This window comes from Balaenoptera physalus, assembly GCF_965194825.1.
Source record: "Balaenoptera physalus genome assembly, chromosome: 8".
Taxonomy (NCBI): domain Eukaryota; kingdom Metazoa; phylum Chordata; class Mammalia; order Artiodactyla; family Balaenopteridae; genus Balaenoptera; species Balaenoptera physalus.
The window spans coordinates 91,354,279-91,367,389 of record NC_138887.1 but is presented as its reverse complement, the minus strand read 5'-3'; the positions used below and the strand labels follow the sequence as shown (position 1 = coordinate 91,367,389).

General features: G+C 32.8%; 1 protein-coding gene across 1 annotated transcript in view; it reads left to right on the top strand.

The window, feature by feature from the left end:
- Positions 1 to 13,111, top strand: part of ASZ1 (ankyrin repeat, SAM and basic leucine zipper domain containing 1) — an 81,703-nt gene that overhangs the window by 58,007 nt on the left and 10,585 nt on the right. The window contains exons 5-10 of the mRNA XM_082472460.1: positions 4,519 to 4,630; positions 5,172 to 5,306; positions 6,610 to 6,734; positions 8,165 to 8,240; positions 9,205 to 9,261; positions 11,414 to 11,523. Coding sequence (XP_082328586.1) covers positions 4,519 to 4,630; positions 5,172 to 5,306; positions 6,610 to 6,734; positions 8,165 to 8,240; positions 9,205 to 9,261; positions 11,414 to 11,523 — 615 coding nt within the window. The remainder of the gene's footprint in view (positions 1 to 4,518; positions 4,631 to 5,171; positions 5,307 to 6,609; positions 6,735 to 8,164; positions 8,241 to 9,204; positions 9,262 to 11,413; positions 11,524 to 13,111) is intronic.

Genomic DNA, 13,111 nt, shown 5'->3' with positions numbered 1-13,111 from the left:
AAACTCTGCAAGCCAGAAGGGAGTGGCAGGACATATTTAAAGTGATGAAAAAGAAAAACCTGCAACCAAGATTACTCTACCCAGCAAGGATCTCATTCAGATTTGATGGAGAAATTAAAACATTTACAGACAATCAAAGGCTGAGAGAGTTCAGCACCACCAAACAGCTTTACAACAAATGCTAAAGGAACTTCTCTAGGCAAGAAACACAAGAGAAGGAATACACCTACAATAACAAACTCAAAACATTTAAGAAAATGGGAATAGGAACATACATATCGATAATTACCTTAAATGTAAATGGATTAAATGCTCCCACCAAAAAACACAGAGTGACTGAATGGATACAAAAACAAGACCTGTGTATATGCTGTCTACAAGAGACCCACTTCAGACCTAGGAACACATACAGACTGAAAGTGAGGGGATGGAAAAAGATATTCCATGCAAATGGAAATCAAAAGAAAGCTGGAGTAGCAATTCTCATATCAGAAAAAATAGACTTTAAAATACAGACTATTACAAGAGACAAAGAAAGACACTATATAATGATCAAGGGATCGATTCAAGAAGAAGGTATAACAATTGTAAATATTTATTCACCCAACATAGGAGCACCTCAATACATAAGGCAAATACTAACAGCCATAAAAGGGGAAATGGACAGTAACACAATCATAGTAGGGGACTTTAACACCCCACTTTCACCAATGGACAGATCATCCAAAATGAAAATAAATAAGGAAACACAAGCTTTAAATGATACATTAAACAAGATGGACTTAATTGATATTTATAGGACATTCCACGCAAAAACAACAGAATACACATTTTTCTCAAGTGCTCATGGAACATTCTCCAGGATAGATCATATCTTGGGTCACAAATCAAGCCTTGGTAAATTTAATAAAATTGAAATCGTATGAAGTATCTTTTCCGACCACAATGCTATGAGATTAGAAATGAATTACAGGGAAAAAAACGTAAGAAACGAAAACAGATGGAGGCTAAACAGTATGTTACTAAATAACCAAGAGATCACTGAAGAAATCAAAGAGGAAATCAAAAAATACATAGAGACGAATGACAATGAAAACACGATGATCCAAAACCTATGGGATGCAGCAAAAGCAGTTCTAAGAGGAAAGTTTATAGCTATACAAGCCTACCTCAAGGAACAAGAAAAATCTCAAACAATCTAACCTTACACCCAGAGGAACTAGAGAAAGAAGAACAAACAAAACCCAAAGTTAGCAGAAGGAAGGAAATCATAAAGATCAGAGCAGAAAAAAATGAAATAGAAACAAAGAAAACGATAGCAAAGCTCAGTAAAACTAAAAGCTGGTTCTTTGAGAAGATAAACAAAATTGACAAACCATTAGCCAGACTCATCAAGAAAAAGAGGGAGAGGACTCAAATCAATAAAATTAGAAATGAAAAAGGAGAAGTTACAACAGACACTGCAGAAACACAAAGCATCCGAAGAGACTACTACAAGCAACTCTATGCCAATAAAATGGACAACCTGGAAGAAATGGACAAATTCTTAGAAAGGTATAACCTTCCAAGACTGAACCAGGAAGATATAGAAAATATGAACAGACCAGTCACAAGTAATGAAATTGAAATTGTGATTAAAAATCTTCCGACAAACAAAAGTCCAGGACCAGATGGCTTCACAGGTGAATTCTATCAAACATTTAGAGAAGAGCTAACATCCATCCTTCTCAAACTCTTCCAAAAAATTGTGGAGGAAGGAACACTCTGAAACTCATTCTATGAGGCCACCATCACCCTGATACCAAAACCAGACAAAGATACTACAAAAAAAGAAAATTACAGACCAATATCACTGATGAATATAGATGCAAAAATCCTCAACAAAATACTAGCAAACAGAATCCAAAAACACATTAAAAGGATCATACACGATAATCAAGTGGGATTTATCCCAGGGATGCAAGGATTCTTCAGTATAGCAAATCAATCAATGTGATACACCATGTTAACAAACTGAAGAATAAAAACTGTATGATCATCTCAATAGATGCAGAAGAAGCTTTTGACAAAATTCAACACCGATTTATGATAAAAACTCTCCAGAAAGTGGGCATAGAGGGAACCTACCTCAACGTAATAAATGCCATATATGACAAAGCCACAGCAAACATCATTCTCAATGGTGAATAACTGAAAGCATTTCCTCTAAAATCAGGAACAAGACAAGGATGTCCACTCTCACCACTATTATTCAACATAGTTTTGGAAGTCCTAGCCACGGCAATCAGAGAAGAAAAAAATAAAAGGAATACAAATTGGAAAAGAAAAGGTAAAACTGTCATTGTTTGCAGATGACATGATACTATACATAGAGAATCCTAAAGATGCCACCAGAAAACTACTAGAGCTAAACAATGAATTTGGTAAAGTTGCAGGATACAAAATTAATGCACAGAAATCTCTTGCATTCCTATACACTAATGATGAAATACCTGAAAGAGAAATTAAGGAAACACTCCCATTTACCACTGCAACAAAAAGAATAAAATACCTAGGAATAAACCTACCTAGGGAGACAAAAGACCAGTATGCAGAAAACTATAAGACACTGATGAAAGAAATTAAAGATGATACCAACAGATGGAGAGATATACCATGTTCTTGGATTGGAAGAATCAACATTGTGAAAATGCCTGTACTACCCAAAGCAATCTACAGATTCAATGCAATCCCTATCAAATTACCAATGGCATTTTTTACAGAACTAGAACAAAAAATCTTAAAATTTGTATGGAGACACAAAAGACCCCAGATAGCCAAAGCAGTCTTGAGGGCAAAGAACGGAGCTGGAGGAATCAGACTCCCTAACTTCAAAATATACTACAAAGCTACAGTAATCAAGACAATATGGTACTGGCGCAAAAACCGAAATATAGATCAATGGAACAAGATAGAAAGCCCAGAGATAAACCCACGCACCTATGGTCAACTAATCTATGACAAAGGAGGCAAGGATATACAATGGAGAAAAGACAGCCTCTTCAATAAGTGGTGCTGGGAAAACTGGACAGGTACATGTAAAAGAATGAAATTAGAACATTCCCTAACACCATACACAAAAATAAAGTCAAAATGGATTAGAGACCTAAATATAAGACCAGACACTATAAAACTCTTAGAGGAAAACATAGGAACAACACTCCTTGACATAAATCACAGCAAGATCTTTTTTGATCCACCTCCTAGAGTAATGGAAATAAAAACAAAAATAAACAAATGGGACCTAATGAAACTTCAAAGCTTTTGCACAGCAAAGGAAACCATAAACAAGACGAAAAGACAACCCTCAGAATGGGAGAAAATAGTTGCAAACGAATCAATGGACAAAGGATTAATCTCCAAAATATATAAACAGCTCATGCAGCTCAATATTAAAAAAACAAACAACCCAATCCAAAAATGGGCAAGACCTAAATAGACATTTCTCCAAAGAAGACATACAGATGGCCAAGAAGCACATGAAAAGCTGCTCAACATCACTGATCATTAGAGAAATGCAAATCAAAACTACAATGAGGTATCACCTCACACCAGTAAGAATGGGCAGCATCAGAAAATCTACAAACAACAAACGCTGGAGAGGCTGTGGAGAAAAGGGAACCCTCTTGCACTGTTGGTGGGAATGTAAATTGATGCAGCCACTATGGACAACAGTATGGAGGTTCCTTAAAAAACTAAAAATAGAACTACCATATGACCCAGTAATCCCACTACTGGGCATATACCCAGAGAAAACCATAATTCCAAAAGACACATGCACCCCAATGTTCATTGCAGCACTATTTACAATAGCCAGGTCATGGAAGCAACCTAAATGCCCATCAACAGGCGAATGGATAAAGAAGTTGTGGTACATATATACAATGGAATATTACTCAGCCATAAAAAGGAACGAAATTGGGTCATTTGTTGAGACGTGGATGGATCTAGAGACTATCATACAGAGTGAAGTAAGTCAGGAGGAGAAAAAGAAATATCATATATTAACGCATATATGTGGAACCTAGAAAAATGGTACAGATGAACCAGTTTGCAGAGCAGAAATTGAGACACAGATGTAGAGAACAAACGTATGGACACCAAGTGGGGAAAGCGGCGGTGAGGTGGTGGTGGTGGTGGTATGAATTGAGCGATTGGGATTGACATGTATACACTGATGTGTATAAAATTGATGACTAATAAGAATCTGCTGTATAAAAATTGAAGAATTTTTTAAAAACCCCACATTTCTTCACTAGAGGGTGCTGTGTAAGCATTCAATACTTTTAAGAGTGTAATCTCCCTTATATTTATTTATTTGCTGGAAAATTGGATTTTCAGATCCCCTGATTTATGAAAAGCTTTCATGTTTCTTTACTTTCAAAACAACACTGATGGTATTGTGTATGGTAAAGTTCATGGCTTTGAAGAACTGTTAAGGGCAGCATTGACACAGTTTCTTTTCTTCCTCCTCTGTAGGAGACTTATGACTCCCATCATGTATGCTGCACGGAATGGTCACCCTCAGGTTGTTGCTCTCCTTGTTGCTCATGGAGCAGAAGTTAATACCCAGGATGAGAATGGCTATACTGTGAGAACCGATTGTACAGTGTTCCTTTTTATCTCTAGGACATTGATATCTTATTATCAGTAGTCCACAAGGAAGGTTTTTTAATAAGTAAAATTATAGAAGGGCTGGGATGTAATTGCTGTTCAGTGAAGAAAAGCAACAGCTTAAATGGGAAAAAAGAAATTATCTGCTTCTCTTGGTCCTCACCCTTGACACAAGAAATTGTAACACACAACAAAGCCTGGATTCTGGAATACAAATAGAATTCTTTTTTGTAGAAAACAGTTCTGTGATTGGCAGATAAATCGTTTTATTCTTTAACATCACTTGTCTGTGTAAAACATTATTTGGTCTTATAAAATCAGTGAACACGGCAGTCTGCTTTGCAATTACAACTTTGGAGATAGGTTTACATTATACTGTGAAATGATGAGATTGCATCATTCCATTAATTAACCATGTTCACTTTTTTATTGTGCCATAAATACTGTTGAAAAGTTTTCCCCTCTGTGTCATATACACTCCCTCTCTTTAAACAGTCTTCTTTTTCCCCCACTTACAGGCTTTAACATGGGCAGCATGTCAGGGTCATAAAAATGTAGTTTTGAAGTTGCTTGAACTTGGAGCTAATAAAATGATACAAACCAAAGATGGAAAGACACCAAGTGAGATTGCAAAAAGAAATAAACATCTAGAGGTATCCTGTTATTAAACTAATTTTTCTTAGTCTACATTATTGTTTGTAAAACTTTTGTTTTGTTAGAACTCACTACTAAAATAATAGTATATCTGGCTATTATTAAATGTTTCAATGTGTAATTTTCTTCCAGCCAGGTAATGAAAACTTTATTTTACTAGAGTATTTATCTTTCACTAAATAAGAGGCATTTATAATATGGTAATTTAAAAACTATATAAAGGGATAATAAAGTCTTATCTAGCCCTAGAAATAAAATTGTAATAGACTGTTTAAACATTTCCAACTGGTTCAGATTTTCAAAAATTAATTAGTGTATTGACATAGCTAGTAAAATTTCAAAATTTGCACATGTAATTAAACTACTGTTTTTAAATTTTAATTAATACATATTAATTTAAAAATTAAATCCTTTAAGCTACATTTACCTCTGTACATTTGACAAGGTATGTAATAAATTGATAACATGCTTGGGTATATGATTTACTATCATTCAGATGTTAAGGTCAATAATAAATATTTGCCATACATTAAATTATTTTATTGATATAAACTTTTGGTCTGAATATTAAAGCTTTCAGCCAAAGGTGTGTAATTTCTAAGCAAGGATCAAATATAGTACAACTGTAAATCTAAGTTACATAGTTCAAGATCTTCTAAAACTGAGTTTCTGAATTTGAAAACTTGTAACATTCCGAAGGTTCCATCATATAATACTCAGACCATGCCATTTCTGTTGCATGTAAAATAACTTCCTCTATTTTTAAGCAGCCTATAAACATGCCTATCATTTTATAACTCAGATCTACATTTCCAAAATTATTCTAGTGTAAATGCTAATCCCTGAAGCCCTGTGAAACTTTAAAAAGAAATTAACAGTTTTTCTCCTAAGCTTTGGAAATTTGAAAATGTTTAATTAATATACTGCATCATTAAATTTAGGGTAGTTGACATACTAAGAAATTTATGAACATCAAAGATTATTTTGAGTCATAAATTGTTTCTTGAAGTGAGATTTGATTTTGTATCTTGGCTGATTATATGACTTAAACTTGAGTTGCTAAAAAGTTAGAACTAGGAAGTTTGAAAACTAAGAAATTTCACATCTCTTTAAGGTGTACAGTTGAGATTTGTATACCTTAGTCATGCTTCTTACTCTTTCTCTATTTAAAAATGTATTTAAAATACTAACTTAGTTTTTCTGATTCACTTACCAAAATGGAATTTTTAGTTTTGTTTTATATCTTGTTGAAAATATTATTAATTACTATCTTGCTTTAATTTTTACTGTAACTTTTTTCAGATCTTCAACTTTCTTTCCTTGACTTTAAATCCTTGGGGAGGAAAGCTTCAACAGCTAACTAAAGAAGAGACTATTTGTAAACTACTGAGAACAGATTCTGATCAAGAAAAAGATCACATATTTAGGTAACATAGCATGTTTCTGTTCAACACAATACCTATAAATGAGTAAAAATTGTGCATGTTTTTTATTACTTATAGTAAATGTGATGACTTATTTAAAATATATATTTTAAACTTTTACGAGCATTTAAAAATATTACTTAGAAATGTCTGAATTTTAAGTGCTTTGTTCTCCAGAATTTTAGAAAAATTTGATATACATGTACTAACAGTAATGAGAATAATTTTTTACTTTAAATAAAATATCAACAATACAGTTTATTTCTAAAAGGTTCTAAGATTATATTTTTGTTAGTGTTCAAACTAGATTGCATCTTGCTCTCTAATTCTTTATAGCAGATTTCTGATTTTATAAGCTAAAAATAAAAATACATTTCTTCCCCTGAACACAGTTGTTCAGTACATGACCACAACATTATCCTCTACTTACCTACATTTAAAATAGTTAGTAAATTTTTACTTCCTGCAATTAAAGAGATGTTCACGTACAGACCTCTCAGAAGGAATACAGTTGACCCTTGAACAATTCCGGGGGTTAGGGGCGCTGACCCTGCCCTTGGAAAATCTCTGTCCAAGGTTCCTCCATCTCTGCTGTTCCACATCTGTGGATTCAACTAACCACGATTGTGTAGTACTATAGTATTTACTATTGAAAAAAACCCATGTGTAAGTGGACCTGCACAGTTCAAACTGTGTTGTTCAGGGGTCAGTTGTATAAATATTGGCAAATATTTTCCTTCTTAGGAAAAATGAGCTTCATTTTACTATCACCATTTTCTCTGTTTACTTAAATCTTCACTCAGGAAACCTTTCTTATTCCTTTGTATAACATAGGTCTAGTGGGTAAATTTGCAAATATAGGCATACCTCAGAGATATTGGTGTTCAGTTCCAGACCACCACAATAAAGCAAATATCACAATAAAGTGAGTTATGCAAATTTAAAAGTTATGTTTACACCATACTGTAGTCTATTAAGTGTGCAATAGCATTCTGTCTACAAAAACAATGTACATATATTAACTAAAAAATACTTTATTGCTAAAAAATGGTAGCCATCATCTGAGCCTTCAGCAAGTTGTAATAGCAACATCAAGAATCACCATAACAAATATAATAATGAGAAAGTTTGAAATATTTCAAGAATTACCAAAGTGTGACACAGAGACACGAAGTGAGCAGATACCGTTGGAGAAATGACACCAATAGACTTGGTTGACATAGGGTTGTCACAAACCTTCAATTTGTAAAAAACAATGTCTGCAGATAAAGCAATAAAGTAAAGCACAGTAAAATGATGTATGCCTGTATATTCTACATAGACTCATTCTTACTCATTCTTATTCTCATTCTCTCTCTGCATCATAAATATATATTTATTATTTGTGCACTGATAGTCTGTTCTGAAATTGACATTGCTATAAATATGTATAGTTCATATACAGCATTTGGAGATCTGGAAATATTTTTACATGGTCTTGGACTTGAACATATGACAGATTTACTGAAGGTAAGCTTTTGTTTAAGCTATGGTGAGTTATGTATGCATGTTTATTTGTTGGTTAACATAACATTAAATATTAACTCATAAGCATGCTTATGAAGGGGTGACAGATGCACTTTTCTCCATAATTTGTAGTATTGATACATCCCATTTTAAAATTATAAGCATTTTGAAAATTTATTATTATAGAAATTTACATAAATTAGAATCTGGCTTTTACCCACTGCCCAAAACATCACAGAACTCCTTGTACATCTAAGCCCTTAGTGTGTTTTTGCAGTTGCTGATCTTCCTGTATAGAATATTAGGAGAAGCATGATTTTAAACCAAACAAACCAGGTATCAGATTCTTGCTCTAATAATTATTAACTGAAATATGTCACTTAAATCTCCTTTTTTCTCATAAGGATGGTAATACCTAGTGTAGGATTGTCATAAATATTAAATTAGATCATATGTGAAGCACTGTTGTAGGTATTTTAGGCATGCATTATGGGATTTGAGCAGATGACAGTTATCAGCCATTTAGCTGATACTGCAGCAGTAAAGCACTATTTAAGACAGGCTCTCCTTAGGAACATGCACATTCGTTTAGGCAGTTTAGAATTGGGTTTCATTGTACAATCGTGAAACTTCCTATTTGAGAAATATTCAGTAAAACCAAATGTTATTAATATTATACAATTATAAATTTTAAAAATTCATAAAACAATTTCTGTCAAATTTTATAGAGCTGTTTTCTTTTTATGTAAGCAAATATAAGTTGTAATACTTTTCTTTGAATCTGGGAAACTAGCTATGTGTATATTTTTTTAGGTAATTATACATATTATTATACTCATTACTATCTACCCAGTAGTTGAAAGTTTTTAGGAGGGTAGCATATAACTGACTATATATGTACAGTTGCCTCCTTCCGCTTCTACTATTTCATTTATATTGAAAGGTGGCATTTTTTTCTTTTCTACAGGAAAGGGATATAACTTTAAGACATCTTTTGACCATGAGGAAAGATGAGTTTACAAAGGTTAGTATCAGTTTCAAAAACTCCAGACATTATCTTTCATATTTTTAATATTTTGAATGCTTTTATTTTCTATTTTAAAAATCCTACAGCTATAGACTGTGAGTGATCTTTTGCTAGGTTCCTCATTAGATATGATTATGGATAACCACATCTGAAATCTTCCATTACAATATTCAGTTGCCTTAAGAATATTTAAAGACTTACTTAAAAGCTTTTGCACAGCAAAGGAAACCATAAACAAGACGAAAAGACACCCCTCAGAATGGGAGAAAATATTTGCAAATGAAGCAACTGACCAAGGATTAATCTCCAAAATTTACAAGCAGCTCATACAGCTCAATATCAAAAAAACAAACAAACCAATCCAAAAATGGGCAGAAGACCTAAATAGACATTTCTCCAAAGAAGATATACAGATTGCCAACAAACACATGAAAGAATGCTCAACATCATTAATCATTAGAGAAATGCAAATCAAAACTACAATGACATACCAGCTCACACCATTCAGAATGGCCATCATCAAAAAATCTACAGACAATAAATGCTGGAGAGGGTGTGGAGAAAAGGGAACCCTCTTGCACTGGTGGTGGGGATGTAAATTGATACAGCCACTATGGACAACAGTATGGAGGTTCCTTAAAAAACTAAAAATAGAACTACCATATGACCCAGCAATCCCACTACAGGGCATATACCCTGAGAAAACCATAATTCAGAAAGAGTCATGTACCACAATGTTCATTGCAGCTCTATTTACAATATCCAGGACATGGAAGCAACCTAAGTGTCCATCGACAGATGAATGGATAAAGAAGATGTGGCACATATATACAATGGAATATTACTCAGCCATAAAAAGAAACGAAATTGAGTTATTTGTAGTGAGGTGGATGGACCTAGAGTCTGTCATTCAGAGTGAAGTAAGTCAGAAAGAGAAAAACAAATACCGTATGCTAACACATATATATGGAATCTAAAAAAAAAAAATGGTTATGAAGAACCTAGGGGCAGGATGGGAATAAAGACACAGACCTACTAGAGAATGGACTTGAGGACACGGGGAGGCGGAAGGGTAAGCTGGGACAAAGTGAGAGAGTGGCATGGACATATATACACTACCAAATGTAAAATAGATAGCTAGTGGGAAGCAGCCACATAGCACAGGGAGATCAGCTCAGTGCTTTGTGACCACCTAGAGGGGTGGGATAAGGAGTGTGGGAGGGAGGGAGACCCAAGAGGGAAGAGATATGGGGATATATGTATATGTATAGCTGATTCACTTTGTTATAAAGCAGAAACTAACACACCATTGTAAAGCAACTATACTCCAGTAAAGATGTTAAAAAAAAAAAAAGAATACTTAAAGACTTAGAGTTGGTTTTTGTTCCTTCAGATTAGTTATGACATCTCAACTAAAACTGGTGGTTTATTTCTAAATATGAAATAGATTTATAAAACAGCATAAAACAGGTTACTTAGAAATAAGTGGTGGTTTTTTGTACATGTGGGTATAAACGTGTTCTTCAAATATTGCCTTTTACTAGGTTCTCAAAATGACCAAAACTTATTATTTTGCTAATGAGTATTATTAAGTAACAATTTGAAAATAGCTGTGGGAAATATCAGAGATACTTTAATAAGCAGGATACATAAAAAGGAATGATCTTCCTGTATGAGCACATTGGAAACTTGAAATCTTTAGCATCACTGAAAATCAAACCATACTACTACTTAGCTAAATCCAGGATAGAAAATTTAGTTAATACTAAAGGTAGAACATAGACAAAAAGAAGACTTAATTCTCACTTAATCAGTGATAACATTTTAAATAATATTTTGAAGGAAAAATTGTTTTACTCTGGTTTTCTGGAAAGATTATATATTAAAATCTAGTAATTTGTTTTTAGAATCCATCACAATTGTTATATAATGAAAATTGACTATAGTCACTATATATCTAAATATTTTAGTGATGTAACCTTGTCAGTCCAGTTACAAGCAAACTTGTATATTTTTCAGTATGGTTTTTTTCTAATATGTATCTATTTTTTTCAAGATGTGAATTAATCAAGTAGAAAACTTCTTCAGTAATTTTGAATATTATTCAAGTATGACTACCTTATTGTACTTTAAAATCATTTCTACTTAGAATGGAATTACCAGTAGAGATCAGCAGAAAATTATGGCTGCTCTTAAAGAACTAGAGGTAGAAGAGATAAAATTTGGAGAATTACCTGAAGTGGCAAAGGTGGAAATCAGGTAAAATTAACTTACTGGTTTACATTAATACTGTTTAGAACCAACTTTCTTTTTTAGTTGAATTTTGATAATGTCCAAGTTATTTTACTTAATACCATCATTTTGCCAGGGATATAGATAGTTCATTTTGCAATATACTGTGTTCTGAAATAGAAAGTACTTTATAAAGTCAGTTTTTACCAAGAAGCAAAACAATGCATCTTCTTAACTCACATAGAAATATTTTTGTTTTATTTTTTCATTGCATTTTGTTAAATGAGTTAATTAAAAGATCCTATGCTTTTCATAGTGTAGCTCTTACTCTTTAAATCATATAAATGTCAGATTGAAGATTCAAAGGGTAATATTTTTGCTTAGGGCAATAAGAAAGCATTTCTCATGTAGCTCAGCTCTATTTTCAGCCTTATTCTTTATGAAATTATGTTATCAATATATAAAGTTCATTTTCAATATTATAAACTTGTCAAACACTGATTAGTAGCAATATTAGTAATCTAAAATTTATTTTGAAAATAATGGTATTTGATTTTTTAAACATATTGTGGAACAGTAAATGATTTTTTTAACTTTTTATTTGAAATAATTTTAGATTCACAAGAAATTGCAGAGACGTACAGAAAGGTTCTATGTACCCTTCACCCAGTGTACCCAGTTATCTTGCATAACTATAGTACAATATCAAAACCAGAAAACTGACATTTTTCTGGTTTGTATTTGTATTTCATCAGTTATACATGTGCTCATTTGTCTGTGTGTGTATAGCTCTATGCAATTTTGTCATGTGTGTAGCTTCTCATAACCACTGCCACAATCAATATACTTAACATACCATCACCACAATGCTACCACATACTACCCCTTCATAGCTCCCACCACCCCTCCCCCATCTCTAAAACTAGCAATCGATAATTTGCTATCCATCTTTATAATGTTATTTCATGAATGTTACATAAATGCAGTCGTACAGTATGTATCCATTTTTGATTGGCTTTTTTCAGTCAGCCTAATTTCCTTGAAGTTCATCCAAGTTATAGTCTATAAAATATAATACTTACAAGTGCAGTAGTATAGTGTAGCCTGCCTAACACTAACATTGCAACTATGAGAAACATTAATTAAACATAGGAATAATAAGTTTCCACACCATTTTAAAATTTAGATAAGTCTTCTAGGGGATAATTTAGATGATCCAGATTTCTTTAAAAATGTTATTGCAAAATTATTTCCCTTTCTCTAACAATATCTCCTTTTAACAAGATGATCTATATTCAAAATAATGCCTCATCATTGTTTCAAAATAACATTGCATCTCTTAAATATTTAAGTACATTGTAAAGGATTTCAGTTGTGAGGACTTAAATCAGCAAACTTTGAGTCTCTTTGTTCATTTTCTTTACTTTTCTAATTTATTGCTTCTATGAAAGAATATTCTGAGTTCTACATGACTGAATTGCAAATTAAATTTTTTAATATAACTTATTTGTATGATGTCAGAGTTGCCTCTATGAATTTTCATTGTTGAGATTTAATAGGCTTAAAGAATGTACAGAATCCTCAATGGTTCACTTATTAAAACTGCTGAATTTTT